At 47.3% G+C, this 14,561-nt stretch overlaps 3 protein-coding genes and 1 pseudogene across 3 annotated transcripts in view; 1 reads left to right on the top strand and 3 right to left on the bottom strand.

Annotated features, from left to right (window-relative positions):
* Nucleotides 1–14,561, top strand: part of LOC126061699 (CCR4-NOT transcription complex subunit 11-like) — a 232,206-nt pseudogene that overhangs the window by 199,283 nt on the left and 18,362 nt on the right.
* Nucleotides 6,648–8,355, bottom strand: LOC126061819 (NUT family member 2G-like). The gene is made up of 2 exons (XM_049858632.1): nt 7,893–8,355; nt 6,648–7,538 (listed from the first exon to the last, which is right to left on the bottom strand). Exons 1-2 carry the CDS (start codon nt 7,974–7,976, stop codon nt 6,648–6,650), a joined length of 975 nt encoding a protein of 324 aa, XP_049714589.1. The 5' UTR covers nt 7,977–8,355.
* LOC126061822 (NUT family member 2D-like) overlaps nt 7,536–14,561 on the bottom strand; it is a 215,289-nt gene continuing 208,263 nt past the window's right edge. The window contains exon 5 of the transcript XR_007513886.1: nt 7,536–7,762. The gene's annotated coding sequence lies outside the window, so the exon portion shown is untranslated. The remainder of the gene's footprint in view (nt 7,763–14,561) is intronic.
* LOC126061738 (NUT family member 2D-like) lies at nt 8,236–14,472 on the bottom strand. The gene is made up of 6 exons (XM_049858487.1): nt 14,459–14,472; nt 13,562–13,758; nt 13,038–13,236; nt 11,070–11,198; nt 9,707–9,846; nt 8,236–8,627 (listed from the first exon to the last, which is right to left on the bottom strand). Exons 1-6 carry the CDS (start codon nt 14,470–14,472, stop codon nt 8,236–8,238), a joined length of 1,071 nt encoding a protein of 356 aa, XP_049714444.1.

Raw genomic sequence — 14,561 nt, forward strand, 5'->3', positions numbered from 1 at the left:
AGCCTTTATGCAGAGAATCATGTGGATGAATAGACGCGGGGAACCGGCGTGCGAAAGGAAAGGGGGAGAGTGCTGACACGATGTGGGGGTTGCAACTAATGTCACAAAACAATTTGTGTATAAATTTTTGAATAGGAAATTGATTTGCGCTGTAAACTTTCACCTGAAACACAATAAAATGAAAAAGAAAAAAAACAAAGCTCTCGTTATTAAAAAAAGACAGGCAAAGATAATCCTTTTATAGGGAAAAAAGTAGATTATAAAACAATGCGTATGACCAGCCCCCATTTTAAGCAATGTAATACACTGTAGTGGGTTATGTATTTGCATTGGAAGCAGATTAGAGTATGAGCCTTATTTATTTACCTCAGGTGCTGGGAATTTAGTGTGGTTTTATTTTTTAAATTCTTCTGTTATGGGTAGTTTAAAACATGTCTTCAATTATGAAAAGAGCAAAAATAATCAAAAGAATACACGTGTAGCCAGTTTTTTAAATAAAGAAAATCCACTGAGATGGCTTCCAGCTCAACAGTTTTCCAGCTGGGTTATTGTCCAGGGGAGGGGCGTCCAAGTGACCAGGTGAGGATGGTCCAGACCAAAGGACCAAAGGGAGAGGAGAGGAGGCCCCGCCCAGGAGTCGGGGGCGGGGCGGCCCAGAGGGTAACGCCCCTACAGGTCACGTGGCCGGTGACTGCCAATGGCTGCCTCAGAACCCACCTCCGGGACTGGCGAGGCGCCACTCTGTCCTCACCAGGGCAACAGGCTTTGCTGGCGCCCTGTGACGGGGACTGTGCCTGCGCCAGCGGCTGTCAGGCCTAGGTGAGTCTGGGGCCGGCGCCCACCCCGGGGGCCCGACCCCCGGGGTCGGGTCTCGCGCAGCCGACTTCAGGGTCCGGCGGGCGGTGCTGGGGTCGCGGGGGGCAGGGCCACGGCCTGCGGAGCGGGGGGGACAGGGCTGGGCTGGGCGGGCCTGGGGAGGGGCTCCGAGGGCACCTGGAGCGCCCACCTGTCCCAGGGCGACCACGACGCTGGGTGTCTGTTTGGATGTCTGTCACAGCCGGCGCCTCACCCAGTGGGCGCCTGGATGTCCTGACGCTGACCATTTGGCCCAGCAAGCCTGAGAAGCCACCCAGGGAGGGTGTGGTTTAAGAAATAAATATATATGACTATATTTCAGTATATGCATTCATATTACACTGTGTGCCAGTCTGTATGATTCTAGCCTTGATTTTATGCAATCAGGTAGGTAACATAATACGGAATATGCATTTATTTCAAATTCATCATTTTGACAGGCTTTTTAGCGTGTAGAAACTCAAATTTGTAATTTTGGAGATTCCCCCTCTGTATTTGAAAAGGAGGGGCATTAAGGTGGAGCATTTTCCCCGAGTGCACCATCCTCACTAAGGGATTTAGTTAACCCTTAGTCAAGACATTGTAAATATCTTAAGGCATTATTACCTTTGTTTAAGAAACTTGAGGGTGAGCGGGCATACCGCCTGACTCCTGTTAAACTCGTTTTAGAAACCTGACTTGTAGACTCACCTGCCTTTTTGAATAGGTGCCAGCTTGAATAGACAGGGCTCACGGAATTGCCAGTCAAAGGTAAGGTGTCTCCGGAGGCCTGCAGGTGGCTTAAAAGAAGAGCGGAGCTGGACACCCTGCTTGGGCCACCCCCCTGATATGGAATATTTAAGGATACGTGTGTGTGGGGGGCGGGGGGAGCAATAAGGGTGCGGAGTGGGGTGGATAGGTAAGAGAAATATGCCTGGTTTTAAGAAACAGCTTTTTACAATCAGAATTTTTTTTTTTACAGTGAGTAAGTCAGTGGAGTCATGCTCCTTATCTGCAAGGGTGAGTGGAAGTGCTGACAATTGAGAATGTAGAGTGCTCTCAAGTGCCAATTGGCCTTTTGGAGAGAAAACTTGATGTTTGGAGCACTTACTGCCTTTTCTAAATTAAAGGTGGTGGGGGTGGCGGTAAGAGAAAGTGGATGGACTATGAACATTGATGCTGGAAAAGCAACTCCCAAGTGTGCAGTTTGTTGATAGCAGGGAAAAAAATCGGCCTCAAATGCCAGCAGTGCTTTTATTTATCTATTTTTTTATGTATGCTTCTTTTTACTTCTGAGATGTTTTTAAGAGAGAAATTAATGGGGCCACCAAGAGTTTTCAGGGAATGAATTTTACAAAAATCTAAGTGTTTTTAAATATTGCAGTTATTTACTTACATATGCTGTATATGAGAAAAGTCCTTAGAATTATAGCAAGGAGAAAGAAAGAATATCCAGGAATGAAATTTTCACAGTTCTCTAAATTCTCCCATTTCTCCTCTTGTCCATTTTTCTTTCTTTTTTTTTTTTCCTCCTTCATCCACCCCTTCCATCTTGACCCACCAAACCAAACTCCTTGCTGCCGAGTTGATTCCAACTCACAGCGACCCTTTAGGGCAGAGTAGAACTACCCCATAGGGTTTCCAAGGAGTAGTTAGTGGATTTGAACTGCCAACCTTTTGGTTAGCAGCTGAGCTCTTAACCACTGCGCCACCACGGCTCCCCTTGGCCCACAGTCCTCCTTAACTCACCATTGTATTAGAAATAGGTTTTGCTATTCTGAAAAAAGAACATTTTACTGTACTTTTGTGCTAGTGGTTGCTTTTGGTGTATCTTTAAGCGCTAAACAGGTAATTCATGGAAGTATTTTAATTGATAAAATGACACCTAGGCTCCGAGGGAGATGGAATGGATGGTATAGGAGGACGGCATGCAGAGGCTGCCTGCATAGTCCCCAGAACTCTATTGGAGACCATAACATACCTCAGTAATCGCCTGAATCTGAACGTACAACTTTAGGAGTTGATGTAAGTGACTTTGCGCATGAATTTTGGAACTCAACTATTTCTCAATGGAAATTTCTTCAATTAAGCCATTTGTTTATATTGCTTTTATAGTAATGAAAGCTAACATTTATTGTGTACATTCTGTGTGTGAGACCTTTTTCTAAGTGTCTGGTGTGCTTATGGGTAAGATCCATTTTAGAGATGAGGAAACTGAGGCACAGAGAGGTAAAGTAACCTGCCCAGATCACTCAGATGATAAAATTGAGCTAGGATGCAAACCCAGGCAGTTTGTTTCAAAATTTGCTTATGTAATCACTGTACATGAGAGGAGGGAGCCCTGGTGGCTTAGAGATTAAAGTGCTTGGCTGCTAACTGAAAGGTCAGTGGCTCAAACCTACCAGGCTGTCTGTGGGAGACAGATGTGACAGTCTGCTTCAGTGAAGATTTTCAGTCTTGGAAACCGCATGGGGCAGTTCTACTCTGTCCTGTAGGGTCACTATGAGTTGGAATCGACTCGAATGCAGTGGGTTTGGGTACGTAACAGTAATGTAGAGTTTATTATGTATGCCATGTATATGTTGCAAGACTAATTCTCCCAACGTATATGCCATCTGTAGATTATCAATCCAGTTGTCATTGTGTAGATTTCCACTCATGAGGACCCCATGACTTTTCAGAGTAGGACTGCACTCCAAAGGGTTTTCAGTAGCTGTGACCTTTTGGAGGTGGATTGCCAGGCCTTTTTTCCAACACAACTCTGGGTGGATTTAAACTGCCAACCTTTCAGTTAGTTGTGTCACCCGGGGCTTTATATATATATATGTGTGTGTTTGTGTGTGTGTGTGTGTGTGTGTGTGTGTATTGTGTATGTCTATATAGATATACACACACACACAAATACATACAGGTACACGCATACAAATATGTATATATATGAGTGTATAAATGAGTGTCTGAGTATATAAATGTGTATATATAAATATATATACACAAATATATATAAATGTATGTATAAATATGTACCTGTATCTGTGTAAGTGCATCTTTATCAGTGTGAGCGCGTCTCCCTCCGTGTGGCGCCTCTCTCCCTCCGTGTGAGCGCCTCCCGCTCCGTGCGAGCGCCTCTCCCTCCGTGTGAGCATATCTGTATATGGCGGACACAATTCAATCCATCATAACCAGGCTTTTCCTATTTCTGGGAAATGAGCAACCAAACACAGGTACCAATGGCAGATAACAGGCAGGTGAGGTAAACAAGAGAGGTAACACTTGAGCTTGCAACGTGTGGATGAGATGATTCCCTTTGTCGAATAAGGGACCAGTGCATGGCACGTCCTGGAGCAAATTCCCTTCAAGCATGACTGCTTTAATATCCCAAACAGAGGTGGACAGTGTTGTGGCTGTTTTCCCAGTGAAGACCCTGAAATGTGGAGGAGTTAAGGGACTTTTCTAAAGTCAAACACTAGTGAATGGAGGATCCAGGCCTCCGTCCTTCACTCACCATTTGTCTTTCAAAGTTGTTGTGTACACTCCCCTAAATACCAGGGATAAACCAGGATTGGGGTTCACGCTGCGGAGGACACTGTATGATGTGCCCGGATGGTGTTGGCCAGTGTCCTAGTCATGTAGTGCTGCTTTAACAGAAATACCACAAGTGGATGGCTTTGAGAAACAAAAGTTTATTTCTTCACAGTAAAGTAGGTTAAAGTCCAAATTCAGGGCATCAGCTCCAGGGGAAGTCCTTCTCATCAATTTTCCCCGGACTAGGAGCTTCTCCACACAAGGACTCTGGGTCTGAGGGATGCACTCTGCTCCCAGCACTGCTTGCTTGGTGGTATGAGGTCTTTAGGTCTCTGCTTGCTTCCCTTTCATTTTATCTCTGTGAGATAAAAGGTGGTGCAGGTCACACCCCAGGGAAATTCCCTTTACATTGGATCAGGGATGTGACCTTAGTAAGTGTAAGTAATGTGACCTTACAATCCCACCCTAATGCTCTTTAACATGAAATTACAATCACAAAATGGAGGACAACCACACAATACTGGGCATCATGGCCCAGCCAAATTGATACTCACGTTTTTGGGGGGACACAATTCAATCCATGATAGCCAGAAACCTTCTGGGACACATCATTCCTGAAAACTCAGAGACACTTGGAATAAAATCAAACCTGAGAACTTGTAGAAGAAAGCACTGGGCTGGGAGGGAATATTGGTGAGTTCCCACAAGTTTCCGAGTTGGGAATCAGAGCTACTGAGAGGAAAGGGCTGGAGATGTCAGGCCACGGACACCTGAATTTGAGGAGTTACGCAGAGATGGGAGGGGAAGAACTTGACAATTTTGAGGAAAGAGCAGAGATGTCCAGTCCCCTGATTCTCATCTCTTCATCTTGATCGTTCTCCCCAACAGTCTCTCTTACTTGCCAAGGTCTCCATCCAGATCCCAACTGGAAACTTCCCAGCACCTGAAGCAGCTCACAGGCAGCAAATGCCATGTTACAGGAAGACCCACTGCTCGGAACATGGGGTCTGTGCAAGTGCCCGAGCAGCAGGATGACTGATGCCTCAGCCCTTCTCAGCCCATCCTACTGTGCTCACATCTAGCCCTGCACACCCCAGGCATCCCAGGCCTGCTATAAACCTCATCACATCTCTGCTTCTCCAGGGCTTTATTGTTGTCATGTAAGGTAGGTTTCCTCTTGTTTTTAAGGACCTGTTTTGAATACAAGACTACATCTAGATCGATTTAATCCTAGAATTTCAGTCATTGTTTGGGAAGGAGAGAAAAGAGTGCTTCTAGGATGCTCCTTGGAAGAGCCCGAAGGCACTGGAGGTCAGTTGCCTTCACCACAGGAGGATGGACCACCCCACTCCTGCTGGATCAGATTCTTTCCTGCACAGAAATAAGGTAAAGGGACTACAATTCTCCCTGACTACTTTCATAGCTCATATACACACGATTAAAAGGACTTCTCATAAATATGTTTTCTGCACATTGCATCTCCTCCTATCATCAGGATTCAGAAATAGCAGACTACTATGGCTTATTTAATAGTGCTCCTGAGAATTAATGATGCCTTTTTCTAGAGTGAATGCAGAGAAACAGCTATGTCCCCGAGAAGCCACGTCTTAATCCTGTCAGGCCAAATCAACTACACACGAAAAGCCCTGGGTGTGCTGAGGATCATTGAAGATCTGTTGTCTGGCATCTTTCTAGGAAACAGAAAAACAGCACCTTAAACAAAAGCACAGTCTCCAATCTCAACTGTAGAAACAATAGTTAATGACCAATAAGGCAGAAAGGTTGAAATCCAAATTCCATTAGTAGATTATTAAGAGAGAGGGAGATTGATAGGATACCCACAGAAAGCTCCCCAAGCCAAGCCAGGGCTTCTGAGAAATGGATGTTGAAATTGATCACTGGCGATTTATCAGTGAGCTGTGAGAGGCCAAAGCCAGACTGTCCCCAAGAGCATTCTGAGGACATCGGTTAAGGCTGGAAGAAAGAATTGGTCAGTCATGTGTGGATCAGGAAAACAGGGGACACCTGTATCTTTTACTTTTCACAGCACCACAATCCATCCAGCAGCAGAGGAGAACAAGAAGAGAGAAGCAATGAGAATCCCTTCCAACAAAACTATCTTTAATCCCAATTAACAGAGGACTATTCTGTAAAGTAAAGTAAAGCTACTGTTCTTCATTTCCCACCCTGGAAGTACATGTGCACCCTGCCCAGTGTTTGGCCTCCCTCTCTGTCCTCCTCGTATCTGTGCTACAGCCAAGAAATAGCACTGGGATAGGGGAGGGTCTTTAGCGTGATGAGGAGAAGGGGGTTGATAATCCAAATCTGTGGAGGGGTCTCCAATTTGAGGGTTTGACACATGGAAGAGGAGAGCTTGCTATTGGCTGAAATGCCACCTTACTTTTCTCGCAAGTTGAGGTGTCACACTTTCTTTTCAGAGGCATTGAGGGTTGGACCTCACTGCTGACCAAGGGTTGCCTCCCAGAGACCCCAAGGTCAGCCCCTGAGTAGGGCCTTTTGGCAGGAAGTGATGGGGCTCTAACTTGAGCTGGGATCTTAGACTTGGTAGCTGTATGTCCAGGTTGGCTAAGACTCACTGTCTCAGGAGCTAGGGGCTGGGATGCTTGCCAGGTGCCCCGAACTCCATGGTGCAGAATGCCGGAGGCAGGCAGAGGACTCTTGGAAAGACCCCAGGGCAGTAAGCTTTGTTGAGGTGCCAAGAGAAAGTCAAGGCTGGGGAGATCCTCCTCTTCCTTCTCTGTTTCTTCCCTGGACCCTTCTCCTTTCCCAGGTGATTCACTAATAGGAGAGGTTTCTAAGAGCATTAAGGATTCTCTAGTTCCCAATTTCGGGGAGGTGTTACTGGAACGCTGATGAGGAGAAGTTAATTGTTCAGACTTAGGTTTCTTTGACTTTGGACTCCACATAAAGTGAGCAAGTTCTTTTGGCTTAGACAGGTTACTGTCTCTTCTACAGTCTTTCGGCAGGTCATCTGCATTCAGCCTTCTTGTGCCCGTTTTCTTGCTGATCCCTAGCTGAAGACCATGGTTATCTGTGCTCCCTGAGTCTTGACTGGTGTCATACTCTGTACAGAGTGACTCCATGGGTGGCATACCATAAATTGGGGGTGCCTCCACACCCACTTCTCCTTTCAATTCCAGTAGTCGCTTCTCTACCAGCTGAAAGGAAGGAAAATGTGTAATTACTGATTCTGTACAGGTTGTGAGAACACATGGATGAGCTGGTGGTGGAGAGCATGATATTGGGACAGGAATCAGGGAAGTCAGTGAAATGAGTGTGGTTCAATAACAGTACTGCAGCTCTACTTGTCCATCCTCCTGTGTGGTTTTCCCAGCCACAATTCCTTACCGCTCCTCCTCTCAGCCACTGCATTGTCTCCTACCTCCTGGTTCTGCACCTGCTTCCACACGTGGAGCTGACCTTCCACAGAAGCTGTGCAGCCGAGGCACTGTTAGGTTAGGTGAAATCTTGTGGGTTTCGTGGTATTATTTTCCCTTCCTCCTCTGGTTTACCTGGGTGAGAGTGAGCCCTTCTTCTTCCTCCAGCTTCTGTGTTAAGGACATGAGATCTATCTGTGATTCTGGTGATAATAACATTTCCAGGAATTGAGGGTGAATAACTGCTTCTGCCTGATAACAGAAGGAGGAGGCATGTGAACATCCTTGACAAGGAGTAACCAGTGATTCAGAGGCTCTCAAAGACAATCATCCTCTCCTTGAATGTGCATCCGATGGTGTATTAAAACATCACCACCTCAACCTACACATAGGCAAACGCACGCACACGCACAGACACATACACACACACGAGAAAAAAGGCACAGGGTAAAAAAGATCACAGGGTAAGGAATGAAGCTTAATTACAATGTCCGGGGCCAAACTCCAGATGTTTGGTGGATGCAATGCCAAACTTACAGAACCCACGGATACCAAACCTCGAGTCCCAGCTCACCTTGGTAATAAATTCTTCCTGTGAACACAGCTTGTCATTGTAGCTCAGGAGTCCTGGGTCTGGGTACATCCCAGTGTCTTCCTGTTGTTGCTCATATTCCTCTTCTTCAAGTTTTGCATCTGGCTCCACAGTGGCCGAATGGGCAGGTCCAAGCAGACCTTCCATGATTTCGACATACTCTTTCACAGCTTTAGGAGGGATCTCATTGGGTTGCTTGGCCTCCCAAGGGCACTGGGGTCTATGTTGCTGCTGGTTGAGGGGCTGCACCTTGGGATCTCCCTTCCTTGGGACGAACACTAAAGGAGAGGTTAGAAAGAAGGAGGTAAATTTGGCAGAACATTCCAGGCCATTTGACCTGTTACGGATTGAGTTGTGTCCCCACAAAATGTGTGTCAACTTGGCTAGGCCGTGATTCCCAGTATTGTGTGGTTATCCACCCTGTTTTGATCGGATGTGATTTTCCTATGTGTTGTAAATCCTAGCCTCTACAATGTTAATGAGGCAGGTTTAGATGCAGTTGTGTAAATGAGGCAAGACTCAATCTGCAGGATTAGGCTATATCTTGATTCAATCTCTTTTGTAATATAAAAGAAAGAAGCCAGTAGAGAGGAGAGAAACTTTATGTGGCCCAGAAAGAAATTCCCAGAGTAGAGCCCGTCCTTTGGACTCCCGGTTCCTGTGCTAAGAAGCTCCTAGATCAGGGGAAGATAGATGACAATGCCTTCCACTGGAACCAAAAGAGAAAAAGCCTTCCCTGGGAGTTTCGTACCCAGATTTTGGAGTTTTAGCCTCTTAGACTGTGAGAGAATGAATTTAGCCACTTAGACTGTGAGAGAATGAAATACCACAAGCCATTCACTTGTGGTATATCTGTTCTACCAACACTAGATAACTAAGACACCACTCAAACATACGTTGGAAGGGCAGATTTTTTGGAGAGCCTAAAATGGTTCCTGGTGAGATGGGCCCACCCGAAGCCACAAGAACCGTGAGAGGAGATGTAATAGGTAGAATGTCCAAGAGAATCATCCTGTGAGGAAACTTGGAACTATTGCTTTTTCAAGAAGTCCTTTCATTGAGACCCACGTTTTAGGCTGATTAGATATTGGATCTCATCTTTGATAATCTGTGTGATCTTTGATAATCTGTGTGAGACAGTAGTTATAAAACTTGACCGCCTCATTACTAGTGTGTAACGAAGTGTAGCTGAGAGCCCAGGCTTCCGTCAGGCTCTACTGATAGAAATAGCCGTTGCCCCCCCCTTGAAAGGGAAGTACCCCATGTGAAGACAATGCCTTCTCCAAACATGGCTAGTCTCTACATTCCTCCTTTGATCCCCTGGACCTTAGCTCCTGTTGAAATTGGTTAGCCATACCTGGGTGCTGGCCAGCCACAGTGGATGAAGGCTTCTGAGGATCAAGATGCCTTGAAACTGGAGGAGGCAGGCACACGGACACATTCCTCTGCTGCGACTTCCGAATCTGTAACTCCTCCTCTGCTTCAAACTCCATGAACCTGACAAGGGTGGAGGAGGCACGGGCCCTGCTGAGAAGAAGGCAAGGCACACCAGGAGCCCCAGCACCGGGCAACAGTCGATTGTAGGGCAGCAGAGAGTGCCTTCAGTGACCCGGCAAGGTGCTGAGTAAGTCCATTTCCCAGGAGGGAGTTTCTCTCTGTGGCACACACACACAGTTTGGGGGCTCCTTACGTGTTCACATCATCCCTTCACCTGTAGCATAACTCATCATAACTTAGGAAGGGTGTGAAAGAAGTGAGCCATGCCTTCTTGGAAGCTCCTCCTGACAGAGCCATGGTGCTCACTTCCTTTCCACACCCTTAGCACCTGATGGCACACCGCAACTCCGACAGTGGCTGGTTGATTTCAATCAGAACTATGTGACACACGGCAGGACCCCACTTAGGTACATCCTGCTTCAAGACTCTCCTGCCCTTTCCTAACATACACACATTAGAGCTGACAGCTTGAGCCTGGTATGGGATGAAGTTGATTGCAGATAACACCATGGACTAGATCCTAGATTCCCCGTCCTGGTGTCAGGCTTTGAGCCCATGAGGTATAAACCAAGGAGACAAGTGATCCAAGATATATTGGGAAGAAGGTGGAATCTAAGGTTTCAGGAAAGCTTCAGATCCTATGATGATTTTTTTAAAACCAAGGAGGGAAAGGCAATAAGGGTGATAGACACGTCCACAGGTTGACTTGAGATATTGCCGTCCCCTGAACAAAGCTTTCCAGCCTGGGCCATTCTTGGATGGCTACAGAACAGTTTTGTGCCAGTTGTCATGTGGAAGGTTGGTCCCAAATTTCCTGTCAGGTATATGGACACTGAGGCAAGGAGGAACCTGTGTGGTACATCGTATCCCCTCACTGCAGAGTGTCTACGGCTTGGAATTTATCCCCATTGGTAGCCACAGTGTTTATCCCCATTCCATCTTAACGCTCTCAATATCGAGGCATCCACAAATAATATGTAGAAGGGGTGCATTTCTTGAAGGAGGTAGGACAGAATTCCAAGCAGTGAATGTGATGGTAGACACTGAGGGTACAGAGGGATCATCGGGGAACTAGGAGCCCTGTCCAAGCGCACACCTCCTCCTCCTCACAACATCCCCTCCGACTTGTACCAACACAGCCAGGCAGCAGCCACTCTCAACCCACCCTCCTCATTCAGACCCCATCACTCGGTCCCCATAGAGCTGGGATGCCATGAACTCACTTTTCTGCCATCTCGTAGAAGATCATCCGGTCAAAGTTGCTTTTGTGCTCCCATTCCTGCACAGACCGCCACAGTCCCTCCTCCAGGGTCATGGTGGGCTTCCGTCGGGCCAGGGATCGAAGGACTGGGCTAAAACCACATGCTTGTTTGTAACTTCCTACAAGTACGTATTCTATCCCCATCTTGACCCCACCCCTACACATATCCCCTGCCCATCATCACATCTGTCTTGCTATTTCTCTGTGTCAAATCCCTCTTCCAGTGTTTGAGATTTCAAGTGTTTTTTTGCCTCCAGGATACCAGTGGCAGGGCAACTACACTAAGATACACTCCCAGGACGAACAGCCCAAAGAAAAGAATGTGCTATGAGTCCGTAGGACTGTGGGCAGAACGACCTGGCAGAGCACCTTAAAATCTACTCTAAGATCAAGTCCAAGGGTCCCATGAATGAACATTTTCGCCAGCTCCCAGATGACTTTTGAGTAGAGGTTCTGCTCTTTGGTGAACACAGCCCTAGAACCTCAGGGTGTGAAGAGCAGGAGTTCTGCCCAGAAACAAAGGTGAGGGCAGCCCGTGGTGACTGAGAGAGACTTCTGCTATCTGGAGTTTGGAAAATCATAAGTCATACTGCCCAACTGCATTTGAGACTATGATCAAACAGAACACAGCTGTTTTGGAATGCAGGGAATCCCTAAGACTGCTTGAAAGTTGGCTTTGTTGGACTTTGTCTTTATTCCCGTGAGGTTGGGGGCGGGGGGTAGATGCCATCAATCTTTCAGCCATTTGGGGGCAAGTTGTGTGTGGAAAATCATCCTTTGGATTGTGATAAGAGTTTGTTATTGGTTGACCCAAAATAACTGTGGGGAGCCCAGGGTTGATAGATGTAGGGTCTGCTGTGAAAAGACAAATCTTCCCACATGACTAATCAGTCTGCCTTCCATTCACAGAAGCCCATGACCGTGGACTTCATGGCTAATTTCCAATCATACGCACTGAAACTAGGACATTTTTGCTTTCATGGGTACTTTTCTTGGACTACGTTGCCTTTCCTTCATGCCAGTGACAAGAATGGACATCATGTAATGAGGCAGCGCAAGTGTCAGGCACTCTCTGAGCACTCCTTATATTAGCTCATGTCATCTTCTTAGCTGTCCTCTGAATTAATTGTAATTGTTTCCTTATTTGATGAGATACTGGAGGGTGGAGATGTATAATGACCTGGTCAGTATTACAACTCTAGCTAGGGCAGAGCCCAAGCCCGTCAGCACTCTATGTATACTCTACCACCTCCCTGTTCTAACTGGAATTCTCCAGAGGAATGAGGGTGGGAGTGTATTTCAAATGATTGTTGTAGGCCCTGCCCGTCTCCCTCCTCACCTGGATTTGAAATGGCACTGGCCTACATATGGTCAACTCCTATGCTGGAAAGTAAAGACCAGCAGAGGAATGTGGTATTGGTAGTCTGAGACCAAAATTCACATCATGGCTCTGTACTTTATCAAAGTGTTTAGTCTCCTATAAATAATTATTAGGGTAATGATTCCAGCATACAGATTGGCTTCACGTACAGGGTGGCCAGCATCAATTGGGATAAGGCACGTGAAATTGTTGTACATGGGGAAGATTGGTTAATATTATTGGGAATGTGTCTTATAACATATCCCATCACCCTCGTGATTTTCTTTCAAATGTTCCTAAAGAGCCTAACTCCCATCGTGTCTCTCCCAGCTCTCTTTATTTGAATCAAACCAAAGCAAACCCGTTGCCGACAAGTCGATTCCGACTCATAGTGACCCTGTAGGGCAGGGTAGAACTGCCTCATAGAGTTTCCAAGGAGCGCCTGGTGGATTCGAACTGCCAGCCCTTGGGTTAGCAGTTGTAGCACTTAACCACTACGCCACCATGGCTTCCCTTTATTTGAAAGCTGCAGGATAATCTCAGGGGTCCCCCCCTGACTAGGGCACTCACATGAGAAAGCAGGAAAGAGCTTCTGTATCAGGACTTTGGGGATGGTGCCTCCGGGCCAGGGACTTGAAGCATTGCCAACATCGGTAGTTCTGGTAAACACTCTTAGGGTTACAGGAGGAGTCATGCAGTGAAGGCCTGGATTGGGTGGTGGCCAGGCTCTCCTCCCCAGAAGAACCATATTGATCTGACCAAGCCTTCACTTGGGGGAAAAAGGAGGCCAGCTGGGCAGCTGGTGGTGGAGCTTGAAGAGAAGGAGCTGAGGACCAACCTCCCCTGTAAGCCAGAGTACCCACAACAGAAGTGACAGGAATCATCTGCTCCACAGCAGATGCTTCCCCAGTTGGAGGTGGAGCATGCTCAACTGCCCCACCAGGAGCCCCCGGGGTACTCCAATTGAGTGGGGTCTGAGCCATGACAAAGGTCTGAGTTCCAGGGAGCTTTTCTGATCTCCCTTCTATCCTGAGTTGGAGAATGACCTTGCCAGGCTGGGCCCCACTGGGGCCAGAGTCCCCAACACCTGGCACCAGCAGTGTCCCGGGGAAAGCAGAGAGCCCCTGAGGGGTTGCAGGAGGGCATGATAAAGTCGTGCAGGGTAGTGGGTGTGGTTCCCAGGGTGTTCGGTGTGGGGGTCCGAGACTGGGTTGGGGAAAGGGCAGTGCAGTGGAAGGAGACATGGAGGCACCAGGATTCGTGGTCATATTCGGTTCCAGCACTGGAGTTGCTATTGAGACAAAGGAAAAGGGCGAATGGAGAAGGATGAGAGGCAATCAGATGTTGGGTCATGTGAATTCCCTGCCTGGTCACTGGGAATCAGTGCCATGAATCTCAAGTGATGAGTGGCAGTATGGAATGGGGAAATGGTGAATATTGCAAAAGCCTCTGGAGTGAATTTTCTCCAGTTGAGAAGTTTCCCAGTAGAGAACTTGGGAGCAGTTCAACCAGGCTCCTGGGCCTCTGTGTACCAAGAAGTAAGAGGGCCAAGCTGTCGCTGACTCTCAGAGCCTGTTTCAGGAATCCCTGGCAGACACCCTGCCATCCTCATATGGTGTTTTCAACACACGGAACGGGGTTGATATCCACTCTGTCTGAAATGCCCCCAGCAGGCCTCAATAGCAGGGAAGGGGCCTTCTAAGTGAAAGACATCCTCCAGACTTTCTTGAAGGAGTGAGTCTTCAAAAGAGTGGTTTCCCCGTTTCCTACCTAGCGTTTCTTTTCGTGATACACATTAGAAAACCCCTTTCCTTTTTTCCCCATCCTCCTGTCTCATTTTTCCAATCTGCCTCTTGATCCTCCCCAGGTGGGATGTCCTTGGCAGTGTCAGGGGTCCAGTCCTTACTCCTGTTCAGAGAGCTTCTCCCCAAGGGAAGCGTCAAATTTGAATTTCCAAAGGTTGAAGGGGTGGCAGGGACCTGATAACACACCCCCTCCGCACCATCTTACCTCCTGCTGAAGTCCTCTCCACAGGCCTGGACACTGACCACAACTGTGTGGCAGCCTTCAGCCCTCAGTCCCGTCCTGGACTCA

Source organism: Elephas maximus, chromosome 18 (genome assembly GCF_024166365.1).
Source record: "Elephas maximus indicus isolate mEleMax1 chromosome 18, mEleMax1 primary haplotype, whole genome shotgun sequence".
NCBI classification, from domain to species: domain Eukaryota; kingdom Metazoa; phylum Chordata; class Mammalia; order Proboscidea; family Elephantidae; genus Elephas; species Elephas maximus.

Excerpts from the sequence above, each read along its gene's own strand:
- LOC126061819 (XM_049858632.1), bottom strand. The coding sequence starts at position 7,976 with ATGTTATTATCACCAGAATCACAGATAGATCTCATGTCCTTAACACAG. Across the intron at positions 7,539-7,892 it reads AAGGGCTCACTCTCACCCAG|CTGGTAGAGAAGCGACTACT; the intron begins GTAAACCAGAGG and ends CCTTCCTTTCAG.
- LOC126061738 (XM_049858487.1), bottom strand. Across the intron at positions 11,199-13,037 it reads GCTCTTTCCTGCTTTCTCAT|CCCAGTCCTTCGATCCCTGG; the intron begins GTGAGTGCCCTA and ends ATGTGGTTTTAG. Across the intron at positions 9,847-11,069 it reads TTCTACGAGATGGCAGAAAA|GTTCATGGAGTTTGAAGCAG; the intron begins GTGAGTTCATGG and ends CACCCTTGTCAG.